The following is a 16,663-nucleotide window of genomic DNA, read 5'->3' on the forward strand; positions in this document are numbered from 1 at the left end:
ATCTACAGAGCACTGACAATTGTGCCAGGTGCTACAGGGGATATGATCTTCTCAGCCTCAGATTCATGCAATGCTCCCCATCCTCCTCTCCTGCTCTTGGCTTTCCTGACTTCCTTCAAATCTTAGGCATCTTCTGCAAGAAACCTTTCCCAGTTCTGAGTCTTAGCCTTCCCTTTGTGACCATCCCCAATTTATCCTGCCTAGCTTGTTTGTACAGCTGTTTACATGCTGCCTCCCCCATTAGACAAGGACTATCTTTTGCCTCTCTTTGTGTCCCCAGCACTTAGCACAGTGCCTGGCACATAGTGATTTGTTAAAAAGTGCTGACTGACTATGAGTGCAACTAATCTAGGGTTGGATTAGATGATCACAAAATGCTTCTAGCTGTAAATCTATTGTCTTATAATGAACAGATAAGATAAATAGAAGATAGACAGGTGAATGGCTAGGTGGCTAGATATAGCATTTTTATGCACTTACTCTGTACTTGGCATTATGATTAAATTCTAGAGGAACAAATACAAGCAAGCAAAACATACCTTGTTCTCAGGGAGACAGGAGGAAGACAACACATAAAGGTCAGTCAAAGAGGCCTGGCCCCTGGACATGACAGTCAAGTTCCCACCTCCATGCCTTTTCCTGATTTGTCTCTCATTTGCAGAATGCAGCATCCACCTTTGCCTCACAGAGCCCCGAGCTTCCTTCCTAGCACAGACATAGCTAGCCAGCTAGATGACAGATAAGTAGATAGGTGATGAAATAGATATATGGAAGAATAGATAGATGGCTAGATACAGTATTTCTATGCACTTACTCAGCACCTGGCATTATGGTTAATTACTGGGGCTACGTATAGAAGCAAGCAAACACCGCCTGTTCTCAAGGAGACAGGAGGAAGACAACACACAAATAAGAAGTATGGGCAATAGAAAGCCAAAGCTGTCTAATCAGAGCCCAGGGTGGTGTGGGGGCAGGGCACAGACACACTGTGGGGCTATGATCCTTTGGAAAAAAGCATTTGTGTCCTAGAATTCCATTTGTTTTGCCTAAAAGGAGCCCGGGGGCCATTTAGTCTGAACTCCCCCCAATTCTCACAAACAAAGACACTGGGATTTAGAGATGTGAGATTGCTTCATCTAAATCCCAAGCAGAGCTCTAAGAAATGACGAAACCCCCAAATCTCAGAGATGGAAAGGAAGTCTAGGGCCACCTTGTCTAACCCAGATTGGGATAAGAATCCCTCCCCTAACACAGATTACAAGTGGCTATGCCGCCTTTGCTTGAAGGCCTCCAATGAGGGACCACCCAGTCCCCCAATCCACCCCCACCATGGTGCATTCTATTTTGGAATGCCTGTAATTATTAGAAAGGCTTTTCTGATATCATGTTCACAGTGCTAGCCCTGCTCTCAGTAAATATTTAATTCATTCAATAAACATTTATTCATTAAATGCTTACTATATGCCAGTAAATATGAAAATGGTCTCTCTTGATCTTGAGTCTGGAAACAAGGTCCTTGCTTTGTGTGCGTGCGTGCGTGCGTGTGTGTGTGTGTGTGTGTGTGTGTGTGTATGTTAAGATAAGACAATTTTATAAAGCATAGAGATTGGATCTAACATATACATACACGCCCCCCCCCCACACACAATTTGCCTCCTTCTTGCTCTTAGTCTTTTTCTCTTTACATGTTCCTCCCTTTCACATACTTTCTCCTCCAGCTGACCCCTATACATGACAGTCAAGTTCCCACCTCCACGAATTTGCCTGACCTGTCTCCCATTTCCAGAATGCAGTTTCCACCTTTGCCTCACAGAATCATGAACTTCCTCCCTAGCGCAGAGTAGGCATCACCCTGTACACAAACCTTTCCTGACCCTCCAAACCCCAAACACACAGATATTGCAGCTACGTGTACGCAAATGGCATATATGTGTTTTCTTTCAGGTAGAATATAAGTTCTTCAAGGGAAGGACCATGGTCTTGCTCTTTGCATCTGGAGAGCTGAGCATCCCACAGTAAACACCTAGTGGGCACTTGCTAAATAGCTGTGGCCTTGTATTATATTGAGATGGAGAGAAAAAAAAAGAAAAAAATGGCCAGCTGTGTGGTGCCATTGGCTATTGATTATATAATGTGTTTATAAATAATACATGGCATATAGAATTAGCTTATTTTGTTTTCCCTACTGGGGCTTTTAAGTCACCTTCCAGAAGTCAAGGGAAGCTTTAACTGCCTGAACAATGTGATAAAGAAATCATATGAGTGCAGGGAGGGCTAGGCTATTCCCTCTGCAGAATGCTCAGGTGGTTGGGGAAGGAGGAATAAAGGTTACTTGGTCTTCTGTTTTCACTGACGAGTTTGCTTGGAAAAGAGAATAGAGGAAAAAATGTGTTTCCATTTTTGGGGGGAGGTGCTGCTGGTAGGAGGCAATCCTGTGTGATCGATACATCTGCCCTCCCCACCATTCTTTATGGGTTGCTGTCAGTAGCATGGATCACAATTCATTCACTTAAGCAAAACCAGGGAGAAGTGAAAAAGGGTGATTTCAAGTAGAAGTCAAGAGGCCTCAGGCTGCATGATGTGGTGGAAGAGAATAGCCCTGGCCTGGGAATCAGGGGATACCCACGTTTCTGTAATAACAATAACTGACATTTATATAGCCCCAACTATGTGCCAGACACCACAGGCAGTAAGCACTTTACAAGTACTGTCTCACTTCATCCTCTCAACAATGTGCTAATACTGTCCCACTTTACGGATGAGGAAACTGAGGCAAACAGAAGCAAAGAAAATTAAATGATTTCTCCAGGGTCCCACAGCTAGTAAATGTCTGAGGCTGGATTTGAACTGGTCTTGAACTCAAAAGCTCATGGCTCCGTGCACCATGGCGCCACCTAGCTGCCTTTCCTTCCGCCTTTCCTTCCGCCAATCCTCTCTGGGCCTCCCTTTCTTCATCAATAAACTGGGGATGCTAACACCTATCTCAGGGGGTGTTGTGAAGATCAAATGAGATGAAAGAAGGAATGGATTCTGAAAATCTTAAACTGCCACAGGAATGGGAGATGTCATTGTCTTTAGTCAGATCGAATGTGCCATTTCTTTTCTTTTTTGACATTCATTTGTGTCTTTGTCCAACCAACAAACATTTGGGCCTGCTTTGTAGGAGAAGAAGCCTATTAGGGCCTGTGTTAGAGAACTGGCCTGGAAGCCCTGGGTTCAAGTCCTATCTTTGACAGCTCTTGGCTGTGCAACTCTAGACAAGCCACCTAAACTCTCTGTGCTCCAGGTAACTCCCCTGAGACTTTTAAGTTGAAGAGAAGGTGCAAGGTTACTCTATTTATTAGCTGCTGTAAATTGTATGTGTACTCTGTTCCACTGATCTACCTTTCTTTTTCTTAGGCAGTACCAGATAGTTTTGACAATTATTGCCCTATAATAGAGGTTAAGATCTGGCACTGCTAAACCACCTTCCTTTACATTTTTTCATTAGTTCCTTAGATATTCTTGACTTTTTGTTCTTCCAAATAAATTTTGTTATTATTTTTTCTAATTCAAGAAAATAGTTTTTGGTAATTTAATTGAGATGGTATTGAATATATAAATTAGTTTAGGTAAAATTGTCATTTTTATTATATTGACTCTGCCTACCCATGCACAATTAATATTTCTCCAATTATTTAAATCTGATTTTATTTGAATAAAAAGTTTTTAAAAATAATTTTGTTTATATAGTTCCTGGGTTTGTTTTGGCAGATATCCTTCCAGGTGTTTTATTGACTAGAGTTATTTTAAATGGTCTATCTCTTACTATCTCTTCCTGTAGGGTTTTGTTTGTGATACATAGGAATGGCCTTCTTCTGAAGATGATTAGGAAAAAGGGAAGAACCTATGTGTTGTAAAATATCTATAGCAGCTTTATTTGTAGCAGCAAAGAACTGGAAATTGAGGGGATTCCCATCAATTGGGGAATGGCTGAACAAGTTGTGGTATATGATTTAGTACTATGAGAAATGATGGGCTCGATGATCTTAGAAAAACATGCAGAGACTTGCATGAAATAGTGGAGTGAAATGAGCAGAACCAAGGGAATAATGTCTACAGTGATAGCAATAATGTTCTAAGAACAACTTTGAGCAACTAAGTCATTTTGACTACTATAAATACCCAAATTAACTACAAAGGACATGGGAAGGAAGGTGCTAGGTGCATCAGGATAAAGAACTGATAAAAAGAAGTACGCATAGAATGATTTTACATATGTGTGTGTGTGTGTGTGTGTGTGTGTGTGTTTGTGTGTGTTTGTCTAATGGTAGCCTTCTCTAGGGTGGGGGGGAGTAAGAGAAGAAAAGAAAGAAATTTACATGGTAACTTTATTATATATTTAAAGGAATAGCAAGTTGTGCACAATAGTTATGGAGTTTCATGTGCAATCATCTTTTAAAAATTATACTATGTTAATGGAGATGTTTGTTTTATTCCATAGATTAAAGATAAAGTAATTTTTTAAAAAGAGAAGGTGAAGACTTCTATGGGTAAAGGGAATTTCCTTTACCATTGAAATCATGAGTTTACTCCTAGAGAGGGCAAGGGTGGCAATGTGCAGCAATGCTAGAAAGCCTAAGAGGCAGCAGACCACTGAGAGCCTTCAATTCTGACTGAAAGAGTTTCAGTGCTTTTCATTAGGCAATAGGGAGGCAGTGGAGCTTTTTTTTTATCTCAGGAGTGACTTGAGAATGAGAAATATAGAAATATGGTTCTAGCAGTTAAATGAAGGATGAATTGGAGGGAGGAGATGGAGGTGGTAAGATCTGTTCAGAGGCTATTTCAATAGTAAAGTGGTACCAAGAATTTATACAAGGGATGGGGTGTGGGGAAGGCAGTAGGAATAGAGGAAAGTAGAAGGATGAAAGAGATAGGGTAAAAAGTGACAAGACCCAGTAACCGATTGGATACAAGGGATGAAGGAAAACAAAGGGTAAAATGGTATCCCAAGGATAGCAACAAGGGAAACTAAATGAGTGGTGGGGCCACAGGCAGAAAGAGTGAAGTCAGGAGAAGGAAGGTGTGAGGAAAAGAAAAGGAGTTTGGTTGGGTATTGGCGTCAGAGGTGTCATCTGGCTAAAGGTCATCGACCCAGAGAATCTTGCAGCTGAAAGGGACCTCAGTGACCATTCAGTCTAACCTGGCATCCGTCTAGTTCAGCCTGGACTTGAACAAGAACCTCTATTGCAGTACCCTACAAATGCTCAAACACACAAACCAAACCACAATAACCACCATAAAGCCCCTTTCATCAATATACACTCTTCCGAATTTTTACTACAACCTACAAAACCTTGAGAAATCCATCAGCTGTGGACTGGCTCTAGTGCAGTGTAAATTAAAGGAATAGAATGACTTTACTTCCCTATTCCTCTAGGAGACATTTAAGCAAATATTTCAAATAGGCCTTCAGTGCTACAGGAGTGAATTAAAGGGAACAACCCGTCCTTAGCACATTGAACTGAATTGAATCAAATTAATTGGATTGGAGTGTTACTGTTGCATAGTGGTTAGAGCTGGGAAAACCAGGGCTCCCATCCCTCCTCTGAGATGGCCTATGGGACCCTGGGCAACTCACTTGATCTTTCTGAACCTTCATGTCTTCATCTGTAAAAGAAGGAGGTTGTGTTGAACAGGACCCTTCTAGCTCGATGTCTATGAGCCTCTGAGTTGAATTAATTGTCTGCAGTTGATTCCTACATGAAATGCTATATTGGGAATAGCTGAAACAGGCTGTTGTTGTTTGCAGTTTTAAATTGCTAAGTTAGGTGGGAAATGTCATCTAATTGGGTGTCCATATGTGCTTTAAAGTGGACTCTTGCTGGAGAACCTACAATCACTCCTGCCTGTATTACAAGGCACTGATGTCATCAGTCCTGTAATACCCTCACTATATAATCTCTAAATAAAACAGTAGGTTGAGTATATAGCTAGACAGATACACATACAGATAAAGATAGAGAGACAAAGAAAGACAGAGAATTTCAAAGGGGAAAAGAGAGACAGAGACAATGAAAGAAGAGAGACAAAGAGAGAGAAAGAGAGAAGAGTGGGGAGAGAATATTTATTATGTGCTAGTCACTCTGCCATGTGCTCAGGACACAAATAAAAGCAAGTAGGACAGTTTTACCCTCAAGGAGCCTGAGTTCCAATGGGGAAAGAAAACACGTAAAGGTGGAATACGGAGAGTGGGAAGGATTTTGCACCTCTTATCACAGTACAACGTGGGGAAGGCTGGTGTCATGGATGGCTGGTTCTGGGCAAGATAGGACAAAAGCTCACCCATCAGAGCTTGCCGTATCAGGGGCAGAATTCAAAGTTGTGTCGAGGTAGAGATGAAGATGAAGGCCAAAAATAGACTACACAGGGAGTAGAAGGAGTATTGCATTGTGTCTGTGATGACTAACTTTGATAGACTTGGCTCTTCTCAGCAATACAAGGCTCTAAGACAACTCCAAAAGGCTCATGATGGAAAATACCAACCACATCCTGAGAAAGAATTATGGAGTCTGAATGCAGATTGAAGCAAACTATTTGCTCTCCCTCTCTTTGTTTTTGTTTTTGTTTCTGTTTTGTTTCTTCTTTCTCCTGGTTCATTCCATTGGTTATAATTCTTCTTTACAACTTGACCAATGTGAAAATATGTTTAGTGTGAAGGTATATGTAGAACTTATATCAGATTACATGCCGTCTTGGGTGGGGAGGGGGAAGGAGAGAGAGGAGGAGAAAACTTGAAACTCAAAAACTTGTGGAACTGAATGTTGTCAACTAAAAATAAATAAATTTAAAAGAAAAAAGAAAGAGTGTTGGATTTGGGGTCATGAACATCTGGGTTCAAGTCCTGTCCCTGATACCTTCTAGCTGTGTGACCCTGAGCAAGTCACTTAACTTTCCTAGAGGCAGCATAGACACTGGACTTGGAGTCAGGAAAAATTGGGTTTCAAATCCTGCCTCAGACACCAGCTGTGTGATTCTGGATCTCAGTTACTTCACCTGTAAAAAAAAAGGCTTGCTCTAAATGAGTCTGTGATCCACTGCCTTCTCTTTTCCCAACAGATTCTAGCACAGTGCATTGCATATGGATTAATAAAGATTTATTGGTAGACAGGGGCAGTAATCTGAGTAGCTATAAACCATAAATGCAGATACAAATACTTCCAGGATATGGGAAAGCCATCTGAGAGTCTTGGGAGAATCAGTTGCTGGGCCCCTTGCAGGCTTGATAGGTTGTCATTATGCCAGATGGTGAGATAATGTATAAAAAGGTCAAATAAAAATAATGCATGTAAATCACTGGCAAACCTCAAAGTTTTCTATATATGCCATTGCTATCAGTAGTAGTAGTAATGGTATGTACATGGCACTAGGTGGCGCTGCAGTGGATAGAGCATCATCAAGCCCGGAGTCAGGAAGACCTGAGTTCAAATGTGACCTCAGACATTTACTAGCTGTGTGACCCTGGACAATTCACTTAACCTTGTCTGCCTCAGTTTCTCATCTATAAAGTGAGCTGGAGAAGTAAATGGCAAACCACTCTGGTATCATTGCCAAGAAAACCCTGGATGGGGTCACAAGTTGGACATGCCTTAAAAACGATTGAATGATAACAGCAATAGTGTATGTGTATGCACACATATATAAATGCATACATGTGTGTTCTCACGTTATAGAAAGGTGGGCACTTTGTAAAGCTGCTCACGGATACATACATATATGCATATAGTATATATATATATGTATATGTATATATATAGTATATGTATAAGTGTATATGCATACGTACATGCATACATCTTTATATGGATTTTTTCCTTAAGCAGCTTTACAAGTACCCACCTTTCCATGACATCAGAAGACCCTAGTTAGCTTTAGCCAAAGCCCATGTAAAAGCTGAGATAAAGTCAGGACCAGATTGCTGTCCATCACAAATAGAGAAAGAGTAGAAAGCCTTCTGTAGGTGTCAGCCCTGACCTCTGCCACTGCAGCCCTGGGTGAAGGCTGTGTCTCTGTCTCCTCCAGATGGTGAAGCTGTTGACTAGGTGGGGGCTTTCACCTTTCCAATGCCCTGTTCCTGCACTTTTACCTGCTGCAAAAGGTGACATGTGGAGAGCAGGTGTGTCCTTTCTCCTTGGCTTTTTCTGCTCCAGGTCACTGTTACGAAGAGCTGGACTCAGTTTGCCCTTTGGTGGGTTCTCATTGATGTCGCATCTTTTTGTTAAATGCTCAGAAAGAACACCTGCATGGCCAAGGTGCAGAGAAGGAGAAATTGTTAGACACCTATGTAGAGGCACACAAAAGAGCTCAGAGATGTACTCAGAGTAGTCCTGATGATTTCCCAAAACAGACCTCTGCTACACACACACAAACACACACACACACACACACACACACACACACACACACACGCTCCGTCTGTCTCTCTCTCATACACACACATATCCTCTCTCTCTCTTTCACACACACATTCTCTCTCACACACAATTCTTTCTCTCTCTCACACACGCATTCTCTCTTTCACACACACACACAATCTCTCTGTCTCTGTCTCTGTCTCTCTCTCACACGTGCACACACACACATTCTCTCTCTCTCTCTTTCACATACATATACACCTTCTCTCTCTCACACATACACACATTCTCTCTTTCACACACAAATTCTCTCTCTCACACACACACATACACACACATATCCTCTCTCTCTCTTTCACACACACATTCTCTCTCTCACACACAATTCTTTCTCTCTCACACACACACATTCTCTCTTTCACACACACAAACACACACACACATTCTCTCTCTGTCTCTCTCTCACACACACATTCTCTGTCTCTCTTTCAAATACATACACACCTTCTCTCTCACACACATACACACATTCTCTCTTTCACACACAAATTCTCTCTCTCTCACACACATACACACACATGCTCTGTCTCTCTCTCATAGACACACATATCCTCTCTCTCACACACAATTCTTTCTCTCTCACACACACATTCTCTCTTACACACACACACACACACACACAAAAGCAAATCCTCAGAAATGAGATGACAGATGCAGAGATGCAGACCAAGGAGGAAACTCTGAGACTCTTCAGCTCAGGGGTTCTTAACTTGGGCTCTGGGAATTTGCTTTTTAATGTAATGTTGATCACAGTATTTCAATATAATTGTTTTCCTTTATAATCTTATGCATTTAGTTTATGAACTTTAAAATATTATTTTGAGAAAGGTTACATAGGATTCACCAGATTGTAAAAAGGATCCTCAACACACAAAAGGCTAAGATCCCTTGATCTTGCCCAACACTTTCATTTTGCAGATGAGGAAATGGAAGTTAAGTAACTTAGTTAAGGTAACACAGTCAGAGTCAGGATTCAAACTCATGTTCTCAGACCTAGATTCAGCACTATTTTTATTATGCAAAATGGTATCATGGATAGAGTTCTGGGCTTGAGTCAGGAAGAGTTAGGTTTGAGTCTTGCCTCTTACTTTCTGGGTTACTCACTTAACCTTTTGATTTCATCATCTGTAAAATGATGGGGCTGGGGGATGACCTTTACAGTCCCCTTTAGCTTCCAATCTGTGGTCCCATGGATTGGCTACCCAAGTCCTTGCTCTTTCTTCCAGCCCTTTCTCTCCCTTCCAGTCCCAGAAGTATGTCTTGCTCTTGAAGCCTGACCCAAGATGTAAAGCTGCCAAGGCAGCTCAAATTCTGTTTCTATGCTTCCTTTCCCTTTCCCCAGTACCCACTTAGTGCCCACACCCACCAGAGCTGAAAAACTAAGACTGGTGTTCCCTAGAATCAAATTGGCCCCATTTTACAGAGAGAACAACTGACAGTGTTGAGTCACCTGTCATAAAAGTAGGAATGTGTAGTGCAGAAGCATCTTTTCTCCTTGGCTTTTTTTGCTCCAAGTCAGGGTTTGGGGTTCCCTGAATGGTTTTTCCTTTCCTTGACTTCTTTTTAATATCACAACTCATAATGAACTGCTCCGAAATATCATCTGCATTTAACAAAGGAAAAAAATGGAATCCTGTAAAACTCTGGTCACAAAGTGAAAATTAGCAACATGGGAAAGAAAATCTCTTTGAGAATGCTTTGGGGTTTTGGGGGAGGATGGGAGGGAGAAGGAAGGGTGTGAAAAGTATATGACTGGAAGATGCAATTGAAGCCGTAATTAACTACGTGATGAAAGAATGGCTTCCAGTCTTTGTGATTGTTCTCTGAGTCTTTATCTGGCTGTTATCAGCACCTTCTCTTGGAGCAGCCCTCAGGGCTCTTGGGCATTTGGCATTTTTCTGGCTATAAAAATTCGCTCAGAAGGAAACACAGATGAGCCAGACAGCTTTGAAAGTAACAAGGGGAATTTGTCAGAGACTTTTAAAAAAGCATTAGTCATTCATGTATTCATATACAATCATCTTTTTTGTTGTACTGTGAATAGGGAAAGTATTTTTCTTTTTCGTGTTAAGTGAAGAATTTTAAAAAAATTACCTTATGTAAGACATAAAGTACATAAAGGTATACTATATAAAATTACGATACACACATATGGCAAATACATAAAGCATAAATTTTTTTTTTCCTAATTCATCCCTTGTATACAGTCAGTCACTAAATCCTGTTTCTTAGGTGTTCAAAACTCTTACTTTACAGATGTGGAAACTGAGGTGCACAGAGTTGAAGTAACTTGCTCAATTTCCTCGAATGTAAACAAGAATTTATTAAGTATTTATATGACAAGCACTATGCATAGCTAGTAAGTGTGATGGGTAGAATTTGAACCCAGATCCACTTTGTGCTCGGACCATTGAAATAACCTCCTAATTGATTTGCCTGTCTCCAGTTTGTCAGGTTTCCTTATTAATGTACCCTTACTATAAATGGGTTGATCCCTCACTTGAGTATACACAGAGTTTCCTCCGGGCAAATCTTACCATCACAGGTGGTTACCAAGCAATAATCAATATCTCCATATTCAGTCTAGTTCCCCAATTCATAGACAGCTGAGATTAGAGAGCTCTCCAAAATCTAACCCTCCTTAAAGGACACAACACAACAAGGCTCACTTTCCTAGATAGAGCCCTGAGGGAGTCATACAACTAACACAAAAGAAATGAAATCTTCCTGACCATAAATGGAGTCCTGGGCCAGATCCCAATTCAGGCTAGTAACTGGCACCAAACTGAGGCTCAACATTTTTAACCTGGCCTCACTTGAGAGGGCATTTAAAAATGACTGGTGTCAGTAGTTTGCTTAGACTCGTGTTTTTTATCTTGATATTTCGAAGATGAGATTTCAATAGTGTGCATACTCCCTCCATGGATGCAGATTGTGATCTTATGAGTCCCAGTGAATGGTTTCATGGCCTGCTTTGGCCCCAGATAAGTTCTTACTTTGTAATGATTGGCCTTTCTGAGCTTAACTGGGCTAATCTTTGAGTAACGGCCTTGGCATCTAGCGTGTGGTTCTTGTCTGTGTAACTACTCTGTTACTAATGATGCTTCTGTCAATCCATCCTACACAGAAACATGGGATTAATCACTTCTTAAAACTTCTTCTTCGTTGTGAAATTTCCTTCTTTAACAACCTATCTCCCTACTGCTTTTTAGTTCTTTCTCCAATTCTCCATTTAAGGCCCATCATGAATTGACTCCACCACTGGTGATTCCAATCTAATCCCAACACTCCTGGGCCTTGGTGCCACACTCATGTCATTTTTTCAAATCTGAATACTTTTCCCCTCTCTTCTCTGCCAACCTAAACTCTATAATGTCTTCTAGACCAACCTATCTTAAACATTTATAAAGCTAGGTGGCATAGAAGATAAAATGCTGCACTTAGAGCCAGGAAGATCTGGATTCAAATTCTGCCTGAGATATTCAGCGGCTATTCGATCCTGGCTAAGTCATGACTTTTTTGAGAGACAGTTTTCTTCTTTACAAAATAAGAGGATTGGATTCAATGATCTCTAGGGTCCCTTCCCATTTGGAATCTACAGCGCTATGGGTGCTGTGCCCACTGCTGAAGGTGCAGTATTTTTTCTTTTCAAAGAGCTTGAGGGGTAGGAGCAAAATAAGTAGGGACAGGAATGGGACCTGTCATTTCAGTGATAGAATGAACCCCAGGATGGGGAAACTGTGGCCACTCAGGTGGGTGAGCATATTTGCTGCCACTTAGTATATTAGAACCTAGAGCACCAAAATGACTTGCCCAAGGTCTCACAGCCAGGGCTTAACACATAATAGGTGCTTCATAAATGCTAGCTAATCAAAGTCCCACTCAGAGGTGGGACTTAAACACAGGTCTTCCTGGCTCTGAGAAGGGTTCTGCATTTGTTACACTCTACTGCCTCCATAAAATCAATAGAAAACTATATTTTCATTGATATGTAATAGAGGTGAGGGGAGAATTGAAGCCAAGAGCTCAAGGAAATCTGAGGAAGGAGCAAGGACTTTTGTCTTTACACAGAAGTTTGGGCTTGAACTGGATGTACCACAACGTGCAGGATTTCGTCAGGCAGAGATTAGGGGGAGAGCATTCCAGTCATATAATATAGCCAGAGCAAATATAGGGAGGAGAAAGAGTGCAAGATGAGATTGGGGAGTAACTAGGAGGCCAATGTGGTTATAATATAAAGTTTCCAATGGGGCCGACTGGGAAAGAAGGGTGGCAGGGCCTAGAGGCAGAATGTGGGCAGCCTTGAGTGTGAGACTGAGGAGTTGGCATTTTATTTCTTAAGCATTAGGGAAACACGGAAAACTGTTGCGACATAGAGGGTGATGGCTGGACAAATGCATTGGAAGGATAACTTTGAAGCAAGGTGGAAGATTGATTAGGGAGGGCAGTGATGAGAGCATTTGTCAGATGCTTTCAGAAAAGCAAATGATGAAGTCACTCCTGACACCATTGTGGACAAGATGGAGAAATGTGGGATAGATAACGATATAATTATATGGCTTTGGAATTGGTTCAATGACCTAACCCAAAGCGTAGTTATTAATGGAGTGATGTAAATTCCGGCCAGTGGGGACTAGGAAGAAAAATGGAGGGAAGAAGTCTATAGAGGAATGCTCCAGGGATACATCTTTAATCTTGCGCCATTCAGCATTTTCATCAATAACGTGGATGAGGTCATAGACATCGTGGGTATCAAATCTGCAGGTAGCATGCAGCTAGGAAGGACAGCTGGATGTGGACTTTTCATACCCTACCAAGCTGAGAGGTGCACGCTGGAAGATAGTCAGGACCCAAAAAGGTTTGACGGGCTAGAGTAACAGACAGGATCCCTAAGATAAAATTTCATACAGATAAAGACCACAAGGAGAATGGATCAAAGGGTGGCAGGATTGGTGGTTAAGAGGTCCCTGTGACCCACCTCAGAGAGAGCCTGGGAGAATTTGAGAGATGGAAGTCAGATTGCAAGGTACTGAGGAGTGGGGGTGACGGAGGCCTCAAGTCAGGACTTGTAATGAAAAGGAGGACTGGGAGAGGATTGATATGGCTTGACAGGGTGGTAAAATCAAGGCATTTCTCTTTCTTTCTTTCTGTTTTTGAAGATACCCTCAACCTGAGGATATATGTGGAAAGACAAGGTGTCAGTAGAGAGAGAAGAATTATAGAACTGGTCATTAAAGAGGTGGTTGGTGAATATGTAGAAAGGGAAACAGAGATCACAGGGAACAAGCATGGATGGCTTACTCAGGAACAAGGCATAGCAGGCTAATCTCATTTTTTTTGCTACGTAGATTTTTCACAAACCTCTGAAAAGAGCCTGGTGTTATTCTTGGGGAAATGATGAATACACATAGATTTAGAAATGGTCCAATGGCTACACTCAAAAATTTGTCATGAATGCTTCAACACCAGTGTCAAGTCAACAGTCATTGATTAGCACCCACTACATGCCACGCACTGTGCAAAGTGCTGCAGATACGAAGAAAGGCAAAAAAATTTCTCTCAAGGAGTTCACAGTCTAATGGAGGTCTCTAGTAGAGTGCCCCAGGAATCTGCGATTGACTCTGCTATCAACATTTTTATCTTGGATAAAAACATAGCATGCTCATCCCATTTGCAAGTGATCCAAAGCTGAAAGGTATATGTAACCTCCTAAGTGATAGCTGGGGTACCAAACGATCTCTATAGGCTGGAGTAGCGGTTCTTATAGCTTCTTTGGGGACCCTGAGATCCTTTCAAAGGGGTCCAGGACTTCAATACTATTTTAATAATGATACTAAGATGTTTCAATTTCTAATACGATAAATCTAGTTAGTTATAATTCCCTCATAAACAACCTCTCTTTGGGGAAGGTCTTCATTTTTAAGAGTGCAAAGGGTCTCAAGACCAAAAGATTTGAGAACCACTGGGCCAGAGTTCTGGACTGAATTGGATACTGAGTAGAGATAAATATAAAATCTTATACTTGAGTCCAAAAACTAACTCTGTGGGTCCAAGATGGAGGCAACATGGTTAGATAGTGATTGTTTTGGGAAAAGATCTGGAGGCTTAAGTGGACTACAAAGTTCACTCTGAGCCAGAAGTGAAATGCAGCTGCAAAAAAGTGGCTGCACCAGGAGGGGAGGAGATTTCAGACACAGGGCAGTGACAGATAGTCCTGCTGTAGTATTTGACTCTAATCAGACCTCTTCTGGAGTATTGTGTCCAGTACTATGTGCCACAGCTTCAAAAGGGCATAGATAGGCTAGGGAGTAGCCAAGGAGGCAGCCAGGATATGAAGGGCCTTGAGTCCAGGTCATATAAGGATTGGCTGAAGGAACTGAGTAAATTTCGCCTAGAAAAGACTCTGAGGAGACATAGAGCTGGCTTCAAGTATCTCAAGATGGAGTATGTGAAGGAGAAATTCTGCTTTTTCAGTCTGGTCCCAGATAGCTGGGAGCAATTGGTAGATGATGCAAAGAAAGAGAGGGAGAGACAGAGAGAGAAAGAGAGAGGGAGAGACAGAGAGAGAGAGAGAGAGAGAGAGAGAGAGAGAGAGAGAGAGACAGAGACAGAGACAGAGACAGACAGAGAGGGAGAGGCAGAGAGGGAGAGACAGAGAAACAGAGACAGACAGAGAGACACACAGATAGACAGAGGAAGACAAGGAGAGACAGAGAGAAAGAGAGGAGAGAGACAGAGAGAGACAGAAAGAAGAAAGAAGGAGAGAGACAGAGAAACAGGGAGACAGGGAAACAGGTACACATATACATATATACACAGACTTGATATCAGAAACAGAAACCAGAAAGTCCTATTACAAGTACCCCAAAGCAGAGGGGGCTGCCTGGGGAGGTTCTGGGTTTCCTCTCACTGGAGGCCTTTGGGTTAGGAATGCTCTAGCAGGAATTCTTATTCTAATTTGGGTTGTACTAGCTGGCCACTGAGGTCTCAGATTTTGTGATTCCATAATTATTAGAAAACAGTACGTCTTTCATGAATAATGCTACAAGACTGCAGTTCTTAGCCAGCATCCTCAAGATGAATGAGGACCATGACCCCATCAATGGATCCTCATAGAAAGCACTGACCCATGTGACCTCTATCCATGGGCCACGTTACCTCCATGATGTTTTTCCAGAGCCTGGCTTTTGCTTCAATTTTGACTTTTACTTAAATTGCGCCTTTTGTGGTTTCCAATTTTGGAGAAATCTCTGAACATAAACTATCTTGATGGCAAATGGGGAGGGGGCAGAGGCGTGTAATAACCAAAGAGGAGCATAAACAAGGACTATGAATATGCAAGAGGCACATCGATCAAAAGTGGGAGCATCTCATTTTTAGAAATGGGTAGAGGCAGAGATGCTTCTGGTATTTTCATTACAAAGGTTATGCAAAAAGTCAGTTCTGGAAAGGAAACAGATTGACAATAAAGCTGAAAAAAACTGTTTAAAATTCTGTCTTGATAGGCAAAAAGAGATATTTGAAATATTTTATTGAAACCGCACATGGGGTGCATGCATACAAGTAAATACTGGAAGCGGGCTATAATGCCACATTCGGTTTATTGCTTTACAAATGCTGAGACCGTGACTCTTTTCCGATCAGAGAGAACAATGCCTTGTTCTTCTTCTTCTTTTTTGCCTCTAATTAATTTCCCTCTAGAGCTTCAGCTAATATTTACATGCTGAGCCCAGCAGGAGCAAATACTTTTTGTCTGTCCATCTGGCAATGGCTCTGTCACCAGAAGGCACAGTCTATCAGGTTTCACAGGGCCTCACTTTTCTTGCATTGAAAGCTGCCAATGGGCAGCATTTATTACTGGAGAAGGGACTGCTGATTCCCACCGTGGCCATTGACATCAGCCCCATGACATTTACCCAAGTGGTTGCTGCATGTGTCTCGCTTGTCCAGTCTCTCTTCTGGGAGTTGGCGTGACTGGATCCGCTCAGTGGTCATCATTGAAAAGCAGTTTATCCAAAGCTACAGAAGAGTGAGAAGCAGCCAGCATATGATTCGTTCATTCACTCATTAAACAATCCACTCTATAGACGTTAGTAAGCAACTGTTGTATGAGTTTCCTCACCCTTACCCACAATCCTCTATGACAAGGAATTTATAGGTCCAGATTCTCCACTTCTGTGCTCTCCCCGCAAAAAATGCAACAAAAAGGG

The 16,663-nt window shown here is 41.8% G+C and overlaps 1 protein-coding gene across 1 annotated transcript; it reads right to left on the minus strand.

The window, feature by feature from the left end:
• Positions 1-6,254: 6,254 nt before the first annotated feature.
• PPP1R17 (protein phosphatase 1 regulatory subunit 17) lies at positions 6,255-16,451 on the minus strand. Its single transcript, XM_036739680.1, has 4 exons — positions 16,370-16,451; positions 9,904-10,056; positions 8,126-8,278; positions 6,255-6,298 (listed from the first exon to the last, which is right to left on the minus strand). The coding sequence occupies exons 1-4, from the start codon at positions 16,449-16,451 to the stop codon at positions 6,255-6,257; spliced, it is 432 nt and encodes a 143-aa protein (XP_036595575.1).
• Between the last annotated feature and the right edge of the window lie 212 nt (positions 16,452-16,663).

This window comes from Trichosurus vulpecula, chromosome 9 (genome assembly GCF_011100635.1).
Source record: "Trichosurus vulpecula isolate mTriVul1 chromosome 9, mTriVul1.pri, whole genome shotgun sequence".
In the NCBI taxonomy this organism is placed as follows: Eukaryota; Metazoa; Chordata; class Mammalia; order Diprotodontia; family Phalangeridae; genus Trichosurus; species Trichosurus vulpecula.

What these genes read in the sequence shown, in the direction of transcription:
- PPP1R17 (XM_036739680.1), bottom strand. Translation starts at nt 16,451, where the DNA reads ATGATGACCACTGAGCGGATCCAGTCACGCCAACTCCCAGAAGAGAGA. An exon ending in CATTCCTACTTTTATGACAG is followed by an intron (nt 8,279 to 9,903) that starts GTGACTCAACAC and finishes TTGGCCATGCAG; the next exon opens with GTGTTCTTTCTGAGCATTTA. An exon ending in CATGTCACCTTTTGCAGCAG is followed by an intron (nt 6,299 to 8,125) that starts GTAAAAGTGCAG and finishes TATCTTGCCCAG; the next exon opens with AACCAGCCATCCATGACACC.